The sequence below is a fragment of the Xyrauchen texanus genome, chromosome 19 (assembly GCF_025860055.1).
Source record: "Xyrauchen texanus isolate HMW12.3.18 chromosome 19, RBS_HiC_50CHRs, whole genome shotgun sequence".
Lineage (NCBI taxonomy): Eukaryota > Metazoa > Chordata > Actinopteri > Cypriniformes > Catostomidae > Xyrauchen > Xyrauchen texanus.
The window spans coordinates 15,283,450-15,297,294 of NC_068294.1; the positions used below are offsets into that span (position 1 = coordinate 15,283,450).

Consider the following 13,845-nt stretch of genomic DNA (forward strand, 5'->3'; position numbering starts at 1 on the left):
TAAATTAGAATATCAGCATCACATTTTGAGTGAAAAGCTGATTTGGAAAAGTTACATTTCAGAATTTGCTGTAATGACAGCATGCACTTGAGCTGGCATGGACTTTCTTATTTTAAGGTAAAACCATTCTAAGTCCTAAAACGTTTTTTTCCAGGCTTAAAATATTTTTTGAATAACAGATTTTCAATGTGGACTCTAGAACCCAACAATAAAAGTACTTATGGAAGATTATCATACAAATGTGATATCATCCCTTTATTTGTTTATGTATGCTTTATGAATGTTGAATTGTGTATATATAAAACATGTTGTCAAAATATGGACACAAGTATTTAAATGGACATTAACAATTGATGATTGCTTTACTCTTGTTTGTGCTCTGAGTCTTGTGGCTTATCAAAACTGGAGTGAAAATCTAAAGGAGAGAAACAGAAAGGTATGTTAATGGTTTGGGGGCTTTATTAAAAGAAGATAATGGACAGTATACTTAAGAATTAACTTTAGTTCTATAGACAGACCTTCAGTTCCAGATGAAACACGACTGACATCTGAGTGTTCAGGTGAGATGTTCTCCTCACTCTCAACTAAAACACATAGGCACACAAGTTTACTTAGCAATATAAATATGGACATACCACAGACTTTTAATGTTTTTGTAGTATAAAGCTAATTATAATTGCTATATACTTACCCTTAAAAAAATAAAACTGTATTTTGCATTATTTATTAATAGAAAAAAATTCCCCCAAATGTCCTCAAAGGAAGGTTTTGTCAGATTAGGTCACTTTTGGGGACAATTTGGTTCCTAAACTAGAAGCTAAGTATGTACACACACAGATTATTCTGAAAACAAAAAACTGAAATAAAGCAATGCATCTTATTTTACATCCCACAGAAAATTACATGAACGAAATTTCCTTCCACCATTCCTCGTCAATCCCATCATTATCCAATCGTCTCTGCTCATCTACTGTAGTATATACATCTCTACCCTCTTTCTCTCACCTCTCCCCTTCTCACTAAGGCTGTCCTGGCTGGGCGTGGGGCTCCCGTCGTGTTCCCAGAGGGCCGTGGAGCCTGCTTGGGAGGAGTGCAGGCGAATGCAAGGTTGTATGCGCTGGTCTCCAGGACTAAAGGATTGTGAAACTCCTCCTCTGCCCCGACCGAGAGCCCAGCCATGTCTGGAGCCCAGCTTACGGTGACCGGACCGCAGATTTGCCTTGGGGTGGTCTTCTGATTCAGTCTGGGATCTAGCTCTCCTGAGTGGATTCGGTGAGACTGGAGCACTGCTGGGGTCCTGCTCATGAACTGAGGGGTGAAACAGAGAAAGGTGCATTTTACTAAACAAAAATGAAATGTTTTTAGTCTCTCTCTTTAGATATAGGCAGGGTGAATCTCACAAAACCTATAAAGAACTAAACTATGTTTGGATCATATTTTATCCAAAAGAAAAAGAATGAAAAAAACATTTGAAATTATATTTTCCATCAAGAGAACGAAGACTATTTTTATAAAAAAAAATATGATTTTTTAAAAGATATTCTAAAGGGCTAATTCACGCAAAAATTATTTCATAATTTACTCACTCTCATGCCATCCCAGATGTGTATGAATTTCTTTCTTCTGCAGGACACAAACAAAGATTTTAAGAAGAATATTTCAGCTCTGTAGGTTCATACAATGCAAATGAATGTTGGCCATAACTTTTTGAAGCACCATAGTCTACTGAAGTCTATGAATTACTTTTATGCTGCCTTTATATGCTTTTGGGGGCTTCAAATTTCTGGCCACCATTTACCTGCATTATATGGACCTACAGAGCAGAAACATTCTTCTAAAAATCTTTGTTTGTGTTTAGCAGAAGAAAGAAAGTCATACACATCTGGTATGGCATGAGAGTGAGTAAATGATGAGAGAATTTTCATTTTAGGCTGAACTATCCCTTTAAGGACACATTTCCTCCCCAAATGCCCATTACTGTAATGCCAAAAAATTATAATTACTTAATGTGAAAAAATAATAGCTTATTTAAATTGTAAAGTGCTTGTACGTCATGGTAGTATGTGTCATATTGCCTTTAATTTATACTGATTATATATGCTGATTTCAATACACAAAATCATTATATTACATTTATTCTTATAATTACTGAGAATAAAGACAATGCGCATTCCACACACACACAAAAAAAAGTAAATAGGAAAATGTCCAAATACATTAATTTTTGCCTTCAAATTTGAGGTAAAATAAGACCAAGGCATGTTCTTAAAAGATTTTGTGATAGTCTCCCAACAATCACATTTGTGTAGAATATTTGTACTTTTTATTTGTCACACCCCAGGACTATATACGTGAACTGCAAATAGCACAGGTGTGTAAAAATGCGGACCACTTTTACCATTTAAATGTACAATTTCCCTTATTTCTCAAAGTCTTGATGGTGGGGGTGGGCATGTTATTTGTTATCTACTCATACACTGTATACACCAGAAATATACAGTTCTCTGCAAAATTCTTAGGCACATAAGATGTTTCACGACAATTTGTCACAAGATTGTTATTTATATCTTCAGCTTTAGTGTGTCAATAGGAAATATAAATGTTAGACTCCCAAACATTCCTTTTGCAAACAGAATAAAATAGAAGAACAGGGAGCCCTGAAACAGATGTCATGACCCCACAGAGCATCATGTCAGTCTGAGATTACATGAAGAGACAGAAGCAGTTGAGACAGCTGAAATAGATAGAAGAACTGTGGAGAATTCTCCAAGAAGCTTGAAACATCTTATCTACCAACAACCAAGAAAAACTGTGTCCAGGTGTCCCTTGGAGAATTGGGGCTGTTTTAAAGGAAAAGGTGGTCACACCAAATATTGATTTGGCTTTATTTATGTTTACTGGACTTTGTTTGACATTGATAAATAAAAATTAATCATGGCATTATTTCTGAAAACATTCAGACTACATAAAATTTTTCACAACTGCCAATATCTTTTGCACACTACTGTACAGTATATCTCCAAGTACTGTTACACTATTAATTATTTACATCCCCATAAATACCATTGATATGTACACTCTGCTGCATACACACAATATTAATTAAATCTGCATATTGCACTCTACTGCTTCTTCACATAAATACAGAATTCCTACATCTGGTTGGGATCCAAGAAGGGAATGGCCTAATGTGGTAAGGGAACAGCATCATTCATTGTTATGGGCTTTTGGGGACCTTTTTTGTGTTTTACAGAGTCCAGGGAACCCTGCGGTCTTAACTTATTGGCACTCTCTTCCACTCTGTGCTGTAATACATCTAATGTTATTACACTGGCCATACAGCCCTGTGGCTCTCACCAGGCACTGGAGCTGAAGAGGTGAGCGCACCGTCTATGGCATCTGCCAGGTTTTCTATACTGCCAGCAGCAATAAACTGAGCACGACCTTCTTTGCTTCCACCTTTCGGTTTTATCAGCTTCTTCATGCGGTCTGCTATCCAGTTGGACTTCCTGCAGCCACAAGAGAGTTTAGGTGATTGAAGGGTGGTGAGTAAAGCCAAGTGCACACTATAAGACTGAAGCTCGTTGCCATTTGAAGTCTGCGACAAAAAGCCCCACTATAATGTGTCTTTTGCAAATCATTGCAAAAACGACCACAAGCCCTTTCTTCTTATTGTTTGTTGACATGTTATCAAGAATGAACTCTCACGTTGCTGTGCAGCAGTTTTTGCGAAAATGTGTAAGGTCAAGTAAACGCCTTAAACAGTCTTCACTTATGGAAAATGTTTGCCAATTACACAGATTTCGTGTTGTATATAAACATGTTGAATGCATGTTTGTTTACGTTTTGACGTCAAAAGCAGACATTAATGCGATTATTTTAAATCTCATGTAAACGTGGTTTTCTTGCATTGTCTAATTGTTTTAAATAGGCTAATATTTATAGTTATCTGAGTATTGGTGTGCATGTAAACACTTATTGATGCAATTAGTCTGCGATTAGTTGGGTAAGCCATGCAACAAACATGACAGCAAACAAGAAACTGTATGTTTTAAAATGTGCGCAGGCCAAAGAGTTTCAGTCTTGCAGTGTGCACTTGGCCTATGATTCAGATCCAGCGAGTCCATGGTGAAAAGGTCTGCTAGAGGCAGATGCTAAAGGCTGACTAACTTTGGTTGTTTGGGTGGACACATGCCAGGCATCACCGGTTCAAGAACCCGATACTGATCCATTATCTTCTCCACCAGCTTCTGCTTCTCCCTGCGCAGCTCGTTGAGTTTGTCACTAAAGCGGAGAGAGGGATGGACAGATGGGAGAGAAAAGATGAAGGTTAATCACTGATGCAGGTGCTCCCCTACTGGAAGTTCTACAGAGTGCTTGTGGATGTGTGTGGGTTCGTACAAGTACTCTCTCTGCTGGTTGTGGTGTTGGTCTCGGCTCTCCAGGCTGCTCTCCAGCAGAGCTTTGTTCTCTTTGGCCAGATTCTGGTTCTGCTCAACTAGATGTCGGTTTTCCTCCTCCATGTTTGCCTTCAACTGGGTAAGGAGCTATTACACACATATACTGTATAAATACTAGGGCTGTAAGTAGATTAGAATAAGCAACCATGATTTATCTCATGATATTTGGTTAATAGTTAATAGTTTACTTAATGTTATTAATATAACATTTTCAATTTGCTCATATTTGCATTTAGACATTTTTATTTTAATTTCCAAATAAAGGATCAGCATTAAAATAATATGTACCAAAGATGTTTGATTGCTACAACAGTCAAGCTTCAATTCTAATTGAAATCAACTATAAATGTTATTTGATTTTTTAAATAAAAGCTTTTTAAATATTTGATTTATAAACAGATTAGAGAAGGCCTTTGTCCATCACCATCTGTTAAACATATTACATTAATCTCATAAATGAATGTGTTAACTAACACAAATTCTGCAAATTCACAAATTTGACATTTAAGTTGAGTATTATTTTACATGATTAATTATTGGCGAAATTGAAACATATAAGTGTCAGTATGTGATTTAATAAAAAAACAAATATTTTTTAAACAATTTTTATTGTTAATGTTGTTTTAAAAAAAATGTAAATTGAAAAATGCTTTCAAAAAACAACACAAATTTCTATAAAATCATAACTGAGACATTCAGCACATAAAGCTCCATTATTTTGAGTCACTCTGGCACAAGGTAAAAGGTCTCTTCTTTCTAATGTTAAACTTATGAGGTTTCTACTCAGAAAAGTTGGCAAGATATACTGATTTAAATCTTGATATAATTATTTAAATGCTTCCCTTTCATTTTTTTAGTGCATAAAGCTCAAAATGTGTTTCTTGGTCATAGTGTCTCACAATTTCACAAAAGAGCAGGTCACATATCACAGAAATGGTTACTGGAGTGCTAATAAGAAGTCATGCATATATACACAGAATTGTCATGATGTTTAGCGTGCATTCAGACCTGATACTGGCTGCTGAGACGGACATTGTTGAGATCCAGCTGCTGGTTTTGTTCTTTAAGGGTACTTAGATCTCCCTCCAGTCTGGTCCGTTCCAGCTGAGCTGCACTGAACTCTGCCCGTAGAACTGAACTCTGAGCCAGCAACTCGGACTGGACCTGAACCCACTCCTTCTGTAGGCTCTGGTATCTACAGATTATCAATAGTGAATGCAAAAAAAAAGAATGACATATAAAAAGTATAGATCTATCTATCTATCTATCTATCTGCTCCACTTTGAGCAGGATACATTATAGGAAAGAAGGACTTAATTATTGATCTGTTTCTCACCTACAACTATCATATTACTTCTGAAGACATGGATTAACCCACTGGAGTCGTATAGAGTACTTTTTTGTACTCTTAAGCATTTATGTGCTTTTCGGATCTTCCAAGTTCTGGTCACTATTCACTTGCATTGTATGAACCTACAGAGCTGAGATATTTTTCCAAAAAACTTTGTTTTTGTCTGAATAAAGAAAGTCATACACATCTGGGATGGCATGAGGGTGAGAGAATTTTCATTTTTAGGTGAACTAATCCTTTAACCTCAGCATTCAGTTTGGTTTGTATCTGTATGTATTGTGTCTAATAATGCATTGGCAATGTAAATTTAAGTAAATCTTGCCAATATATAATATTGGCCCCTTGTTTTCTTCATGCAAAATATAATGTATTTGTTTCCTTAGATTTTTGGGGTGAAATCCTGTTTACATGAGATTTACCCCGCCAGTCTCTCTTTACATTCGTTCATTCATTCAGCCTGTCATCTAGAAAACAAATGATCAAAACACCAATCTAAACTAAAACACAGTTATCCAACAAACTAAACAAGCTGAATAAATATGAACTCCCTCCTACCAAGCATGTTGTGTATTTCCTTTCATCCTGTTCACCAAAGCAACAGGCTTTACAAACACTTTCACAGGCTGTCACGCCATTGCGAACAAATACTGGAAACTGGGCTATGAATCACACTGTGGTGAAAATTTGGTTAGGTGTACCATCACAGCTCTTTGAGAAAGCTCTTTCTGGTGGGTGGCAGTATCACTTCCTCTTTCTTTCCTATGAATCTGCTTGACTGAAAATTTAACCCAGTATTGTGTTCACTTCAATTCAGACTTCTCACCTTTCTTTGTCCATTCTCAGTCTCTCCAGCTCCTTCTCGCTGTCCACTTGCCCTTGTGTCACTCTATTCATTTTCTCTCTCTCCAAGCGTATCGATTCTTCTGCCTCCTCCAGCTGAGCTTTTTGCTCCAACAGCTCCTTATATCTAGACAGCACAGCGTTTTGAGCATTTTACAAGCTTGAAATAAAAAGGTCATTAAGTAAACTGTAAATTACTTTTATTAAATGTACAATGTGTGGCAACATACTGTTCCTTATGGAGCAACAATTGACTGATAACATGTTCCATAATACTCTTTTTAGGAATAAAGCTTGTTTTCAGCCTCAGATAAAAATTTTGCAATATAAGTGATGTTGTATTCATCAATTTGATGCCTTGTATATTCAAGTTAAACACAACATGACGTGCCATTCACAACCTATTTTACTTACAGGATCATTCTGTGTTCAATAACTGTTAAGCTCAATCGACAGCATATTTGCATAGAAATTAATTTAGACGTGTCCCTCCTTTTCTTTAAAATAGCAACTATCAAGGTTACAGTGAGGCACTTACAATAGATGTGAACAGGGCCACATTTTTGGAGGGTTTTAAGTAGAGGTCAACCGATTGAGAATTTTGCAGATACTGATAAATAAGGTTGTTGAAAAGGCCAATAACCTATTAATCCGCTGATACATTTTAAATTCAATTTAAAGAATGTTCAAATGCCTATAATAATGATTTATATTTCGGGACAACTTTGGGGGATAATTACATACTTCCGTCATTCATACGTGTGTTTACATCATGTCCATAAATAAAGAAAATAAGGTCCAGCTACTACAGCGTGTGTATGTGCACTGATAGGTGAGGTAGTAGTTTGAATCTGAAATCTTGTAGACAAACGAGCGACATTAGCCTAGTTTCCATCCACCTTTCACGCTATTTTGTTATCGACAAAGTGAAAATGCGGAAAATAAAATAGCGCAATTTGCCGCCATCTGCCAGTTTCCATTTCAAATGGCCTTTTATCGATAAAAGTGTGCGTGATAACGTCATGCCTAAAAAAGACTTTGTCGCATAAGTTTTAGTTTAGTGCAACATAAATCTGCCCTGAAGCCGTTTCCATTCAGAAATGTGTGTTGATAACTAATTCACCTCCCAGATGTCCCTAATTTTTTTCCTCTGAAGTTTTGGTAAAATGGGGAGAGTATTGAGACAATTTACTAAAATTAGCCAGTTTACTATCATTTTAATTGCACAAAAAAAGCAAAAGGGAACAGTTGCCCTTCTGATAGGACTGTAATATTGGTCATGATGTTGTGCCTATCGCAGGTTGGCACAGATTCTGACCCGAAAGCGGATCGTCATGGCCCTGTTCAAGCTGGCAACATCCACCAAGTAGTGGTGGAAACTTTCTGTCTCAATATAAGTACCATTAATCGATGTGTTAATGCTGTGTGCACAGACATCAAAGAAAATTATATGTTTTATGTTTTGTGGACTAATTCCGTGACTGCCATCTATTAATTTGAATGGTGTGGAAGAGAAACTTTAATAAATAAACGGATGGATACTGCAATTTAAATTAATCACAAACAGTGGCATTCATTTGTTCAATGTGCACGAGTATTAGTGTTGGCACTCCTGGAAGTGTCACGTTTGCAGAGGTTCTATATGCCATAAAGATCCATCCATAATCACGAACAATAAATTGGCTTTCTATACTGTCGTCATGATAACACAGGCTAACGATTGGGGCAAACTCTACATTTTTGCATTAATGCCAATTTTATCAACAAAAAGGGTTTCCAAACCATTTTTTCCACAGCATTTGATGTATCGACATAGTTTATGCGCTTGAGTTAAATGGAAATATATTATGTCAATATTTGTGACAATGTGCGTTTCCATCAGCTATATTTTGATGTGCTAAAACTTTTTCTGCAAAAAATCCTTGGATGGAAATGTAGTTATTGACCATTGATCATTCAAAAAGGAAACCCTCTGGGGAATCAACTGTTTTCAAAATAAAGAAACCTCAACTGAGAAGAGTCTGTAATCAAAAATGGAAAGAATCAGAGCCCGCAATAAAACACGAAAAAACACTGGATTGGCTTTTCAGAGGTGATAAAAACCATCAGATTCATCTGCGCAGAAGAGCAGAGTCGAAGCACAACTCACATAATAACGTGAGTTAAAAGTGTCTCCCAAAACAATGTTCCTCTGCAAGTAATGAATCGGTTACCTAACGTAACCTCGGTTCTCTCTAGACGAGGGAACGAGTATTGCGTAAGCTAGCTTACGCTACGGGAAAGATTAATCTTTTCTGAGATATTGAAGCCAAAAAATTATCCTTAATTTTGTATCATTTGTCAACGCAGTGCAGCAACTGCAGACCTTGAGCGGGCTAGCTAGCGAGCTCATTGGTTGCTCTGCGGCAACTGCTGCAGCCTATAGACGAACTTGGGCGAACTCGCGTCCAATGAGAGGCGTCCGCGCTACTGCATCAAAGCCCGCCAAAATGGGCGTGGCTAGAGTGCATATAAGCGTAGTTCGTAGGCTGGAACCCTGGTTTTCATTGAATGAAGCGTAAAGTCGCCGTGGCGCTGAAGCACGGCCGGCTACGCAATACTGCTCCTCGTCTAGAGAGAACCGAGGTTACGTTAGGTAACCGATTTGTTCTCTTACGAGAGGTTCTCTCGTGATATGTAAGCTAGCTTACGCTATGGGAACCCATTGTCAACGCCGCGGCGCCAAGCATCCACTGCATGAGCCCCGGGGTGGGGGACCCGGGGAGCCCTTGTGAGTGGGGAATAATATTTGGCCGGCAAGAGTGCGGGCCAGTGTGTGTGTAATACATAAGCACATTGTGGGAAGGAACGACAGAGGGCGGTGCCGGTCTGTGTGGAATGAGTCCCATCAGTGCAGCTCACCAGGGGAGCTGTAGCGCATTAAACCGCTAGTAGTTTTGCCTGCAGGGCGGGCACTTCCAGATTGTAAAATCTGACAAAGGTGGAGGGGGAAGCCCAGCCCGCTGCCACACATGTCGTGAATGGAAATCCCGCTGGACCATGCTCACGATGAGGCCATGCCTCTAGTGGAGTGAGCCCTAATGCTCAACGGGCATGGCAGGTCTTTTGACGCGTATGCGGCAGCAATAGCGTCCACTATCCATCTAGACAGTGTCTGTTTCGAGGCGGCGAGACCTTTGGTGCGCCCTCCAAACGAAACGAAAAGCTGCTCAGAGCGTCTGAAAGAGGCGGAGCGCGCAGTATACAATCTCAGTGCTCTGACTGGGCAAAGGAGATTGGCTTCGCTTGCTATCGGATGCTGGCAGCGCCGATAGGGAAATGACCTGTGCTCTGAAAGGAGTACCGATCACCTTGGGAACATAGCCGTGTCTAGGCTTTAAAATGACCTTGGAGTCACTTGGTCCAAACTCAAGACACGCAGCGCTGACAGACAGCGCGTGAAGGTCTCCCACACGCTTGACTGATGACAGGGCAGTCAGAAAAACGGTTTTGAGTGAAAGGTATTTCAAATCCACGGATTGAAGTGGTTCGAAAGGGGGCTTTCATAGTTTCGAGAACTATAGAAAGATCCCAGATAGGAACCGATGGGGGCGCTGGGGTTCATCCTTCTAGCTCCCCTGAGGAAGCGGATGACCAGCTCGTTTTTCCCAGTGACTGGCCGTGCAGGGGTTCAGCGAACGCCGCGACGGCCGCCACATACACTTTGAGCGTGGATGGGGATCTGCCCTTATCCAGCAGCTCTTTGTAAAAACACGAGCAGCGACGACACCCCACATGTCCGTGGGTCCAGGTCTCTGTCGGTGCACCATTTTGAAAACACAGACCATTTTGACGCATAGAGTCTTCTCTTGGAAGGGGTTCTAGCGTGTATGATGGTGTTTATTACCCCTTCTGGCAGCGCGACGGGTAGTCGTTGATCACCCACGTGTGCAGCGCCCAGCGCTCTGGGTGGGGATGCCAGATCGTGCCGCGAGCTTGAGAGAGGAGATCTGCTCTCACTGGGATGGGCCACGGCGCTGTCAGTGACAGCTGCGTAAGCTCCGGGAACCATGTCTGATTCTCCCAACGCGGGGCTATGAGGAGCACCGAGTGACGCTGCTTCCTGATCCTCTGCATTACCTGTGGCAATTGCGAGACGGGAGGGAAGGTGTAAAGCGGGCGGTTGGGCCAGTCCTGGGCCAGCGCGTCCTCGCTCGAGAAAAATATTGGGCAGTGAGAGTTCTCTTCTGACGCAAAGAGGTCTATCTCTGCTCTGCCGAATATGCGCCATAACTTCTGGACTGTTTGAGCGTGCAGGGACCATTCCCCTGGGGGAATATTGTCTCTGGACAGTCTGTCTGGGCCGTCGTTCAGGTGGCCTGGCACGCGCGTCGCCCTCAGCGAGCGCAGGTGGCACTGGGACCAACTCAGTATGCGTTTCGTCAGATGGAAGAGGTTCCTGGATCTGACACCGCCCTGACGGTTTAGGTAGGATACCACAGATCTGTTGTCCGAACGGACCAGGACGTGGTGACCCTGAATGACCGGGAGAAGCGCATGCGCGCACTCGACCGCTATCATTTCCAGACAATTTATGTGAAGGAGCTTTTCCTGAACTGACCATAGGCCAAAAAAGCGGAGAGCCCTCGTGAGACCGCGCCCTAACCCGTGTTGGACGCGTCTGTCGAGATGACTTTTCGGTGAGATACAGCTCCCATCGCCTCCCGCTGATACCATTCGGCCACTGTCCAGGGCTGCAGAGCTGAAATACAGGTCTGAGTCACCTTGATCGGCTGGCGCCTGTGGCCCAAGCCCGGCGAGACACGCTGGTGTTTAGCCAATGCTGAAGCGGGCGCATGCGCAGTAAACCCAGCTGAAGTACTGCTGCGGCTGAGGCCATGTAACCTAGCACTCCCTGAAATTTTTTCAGAGGCGTGAGGCTGTTCATCTGAAAGGACGCGGCTAGTCGCTGAACACGGCGGCTGTGTAGATAAGCGAGCCGTCATTGCCACGGAGTCTAGTTCTATTCCAAGGAAGGAAATTGCCTGACTGGGCTGTAGTGAGCTCTTGGTCCAATTAACTGCAAGACCCAAACTGTTCAGATGGCTGAGGAGAACTGTTCTGTGAGACAGAAGCTCCGTATGTGACTGTGCCATAATCAGCCAGTCGTTCAAATAGTTCAGAATTCGCAAGCCCTGACTCTGCAGGGGTGTGAGCGCCGCATCCATGCACTTCGTGAAAGTACGGGGTGCTAAAGACAGGCCGAACGGAAGGACGGTGTATTGATAAACCTGGCCGTCGGCTGAATCTCAAGAATGGCCTGTGACGGGATTTATCTGAATCTGAAAATAGGCATCTTTCAGATCGAGAGAGATAAACCAGTCCCCTGGCGCGTATGCGCGAGGAGTTTCCTGATTGTAAGCATTTTGAACGGTCTTTTTGCAAGCACCTTGTTCAAAACCCTGAGATCTAATATTGGTCTGAGGCCGCCATCTTTCTTGGGAACAAGAAAATAACGGCTGTAAAACCCCGACTCGCTCAGCGAAGGCGGCACTTTCTCTATGGCCCTTTTGCACAGAAGGTTTGCTATTTCTGAACGAAGCATGCAGGCTGCTTCCGTGTTCACAATAGTTTCGAGCCGCGGGGAGGGCGGCGATCGAACTGTAGCAAATAGCCCTGTTTTATTGTGCTTAACACCCATTTGGATATCCTTGGATAGCTTCCCACGCTTTGAAGCGTAACGCTAGAGGGTGAATGGCCAAATCGCCCTGATTGCCGCACACAGCGCGCTGAACAGAATGTGTGAGCGCACTTACTGTGCTTATGCATGACTGCTCGCAGACATCAGGGACAGGCTGTTCTGTGAGTGACTTCCCGATTGAGGTGAATGGGGAAAGAGTCACATCTGTTAAGTGATGCGCAAGCATAGTCACGGGCACGGGACTTACATACAGAAAAGTGTTTGCTGGCCGTGTGACAGAGCGGGCAGAGAATGGGCGCGCGCGACGTATTCGTGAGCGCGTTTATTGACTCTAACACTCGAGCAGGCTGTGTCCGCTTTATGTGAGTGGGCTCTGATCGGGACACGGAAGTGTAATGCTTGTGTGTAGAGGTGAACACTGGATTGTGGGCACATTTTCTACACAAGGCTGGTCGTGTGACAGAGCTGCCAGAGAAGGGCGCGCGACGGATTCGGTGGGCGTTTAGTGACTCTAACACTCGAGCGGGCTGTGTCCGCTTTATGTGAGTGGGCTCTGATAGGAACATCGGAAGTGTAATGCTTGTGTGTAGGGGTGAACACTGGATTGTGGGCACATTTTCTACACATAAGGCATGTTTGCTCTTTACAAGATTTCTTTGGGTCGCCGTGAAAACGGCGTTTGAGTGCAGGCAAGCGGGCAGTATCACCGGCTTGTTGGCTGCTGAATCCACCACTGCAGTAGCCTGAGAGAAGGGGACTGACAGAGGGCGAAGCTTTGACGGCTGTCCGGCTGCGGCGGGACTGAGCCATCGTTTTCTCAACAAAGCTAGGAGGACTTCGGTTGCTCAGGTTTCAACGCAATCTTAGGCCGAGGCCCGCGGGTGGGCGGCGGTCTGCGGCGGCTGTCTGAGCGTGACCTAGGGCGGCCGCCCTGTCGACGCTGAAAAGTCTGGCTTTGCTGAGCTGGGCGCTGTGAAGAGGCTCGTGCAGGAGGCTGGTCACGTGGGCGGCCTGCAGAGGAGCTAGCGCGACGAGGCAGGAAGAGATTCATGGCTTGGGTGGCTTTCTGGACTTCCGTGAAACGGTCAACAATGCCACTCACCGCGGAACCGAAGAGACCGGACGGAGAGAGTGCGCGTTGTCCGTCGCGCTCCTTAGATCTGAAACAGCCTCTGGGTGTCCACCTTTCTCATCCCATTCTCGAAGGAGGTCCACTTGGAGGATCTGTAAGACGGCCATGGAATGCAGAGCAGATGCGGCTTGGCCGGCGGCGGCATAGGCGCGGCCAACACAGGCGGAAGTAGTTCTGCAGGCCTAGACGGGAGCACCGGTTTAGACCGCCATCTCGCGGAGGGCGGGCAAAGGTGTGCTGCTACCGAATCCTCTGGATTCCTGGGCCGAGGAGGAGGCTTGGGAGCCTGACCACTCCTCGCTGTCCGAAGCCATGATGGAACAGCAACCCTTATCCTCCGTCTCGTCATCCCAGATGGCAGCAGTGCGGCCGCCGGCGGCAA

The 13,845-nt window shown here is 43.2% G+C and overlaps 1 protein-coding gene across 1 annotated transcript in view; it reads right to left on the reverse strand.

The window, feature by feature from the left end:
• Window positions 1-257: 257 nt before the first annotated feature.
• ccdc88b (coiled-coil domain containing 88B) overlaps window positions 258-13,845 on the reverse strand; it is a 45,589-nt gene continuing 32,001 nt past the window's right edge. The window contains exons 22-29 of the mRNA XM_052150038.1: window positions 6,635-6,778; window positions 5,469-5,655; window positions 4,402-4,547; window positions 4,171-4,284; window positions 3,358-3,509; window positions 1,006-1,308; window positions 519-584; window positions 258-415 (exon numbers count right to left, since the gene is read on the reverse strand). Of these exons, the coding sequence (XP_052005998.1) occupies window positions 363-415; window positions 519-584; window positions 1,006-1,308; window positions 3,358-3,509; window positions 4,171-4,284; window positions 4,402-4,547; window positions 5,469-5,655; window positions 6,635-6,778 (1,165 nt within the window). The 3' untranslated portion in view covers window positions 258-362. The remainder of the gene's footprint in view (window positions 416-518; window positions 585-1,005; window positions 1,309-3,357; window positions 3,510-4,170; window positions 4,285-4,401; window positions 4,548-5,468; window positions 5,656-6,634; window positions 6,779-13,845) is intronic.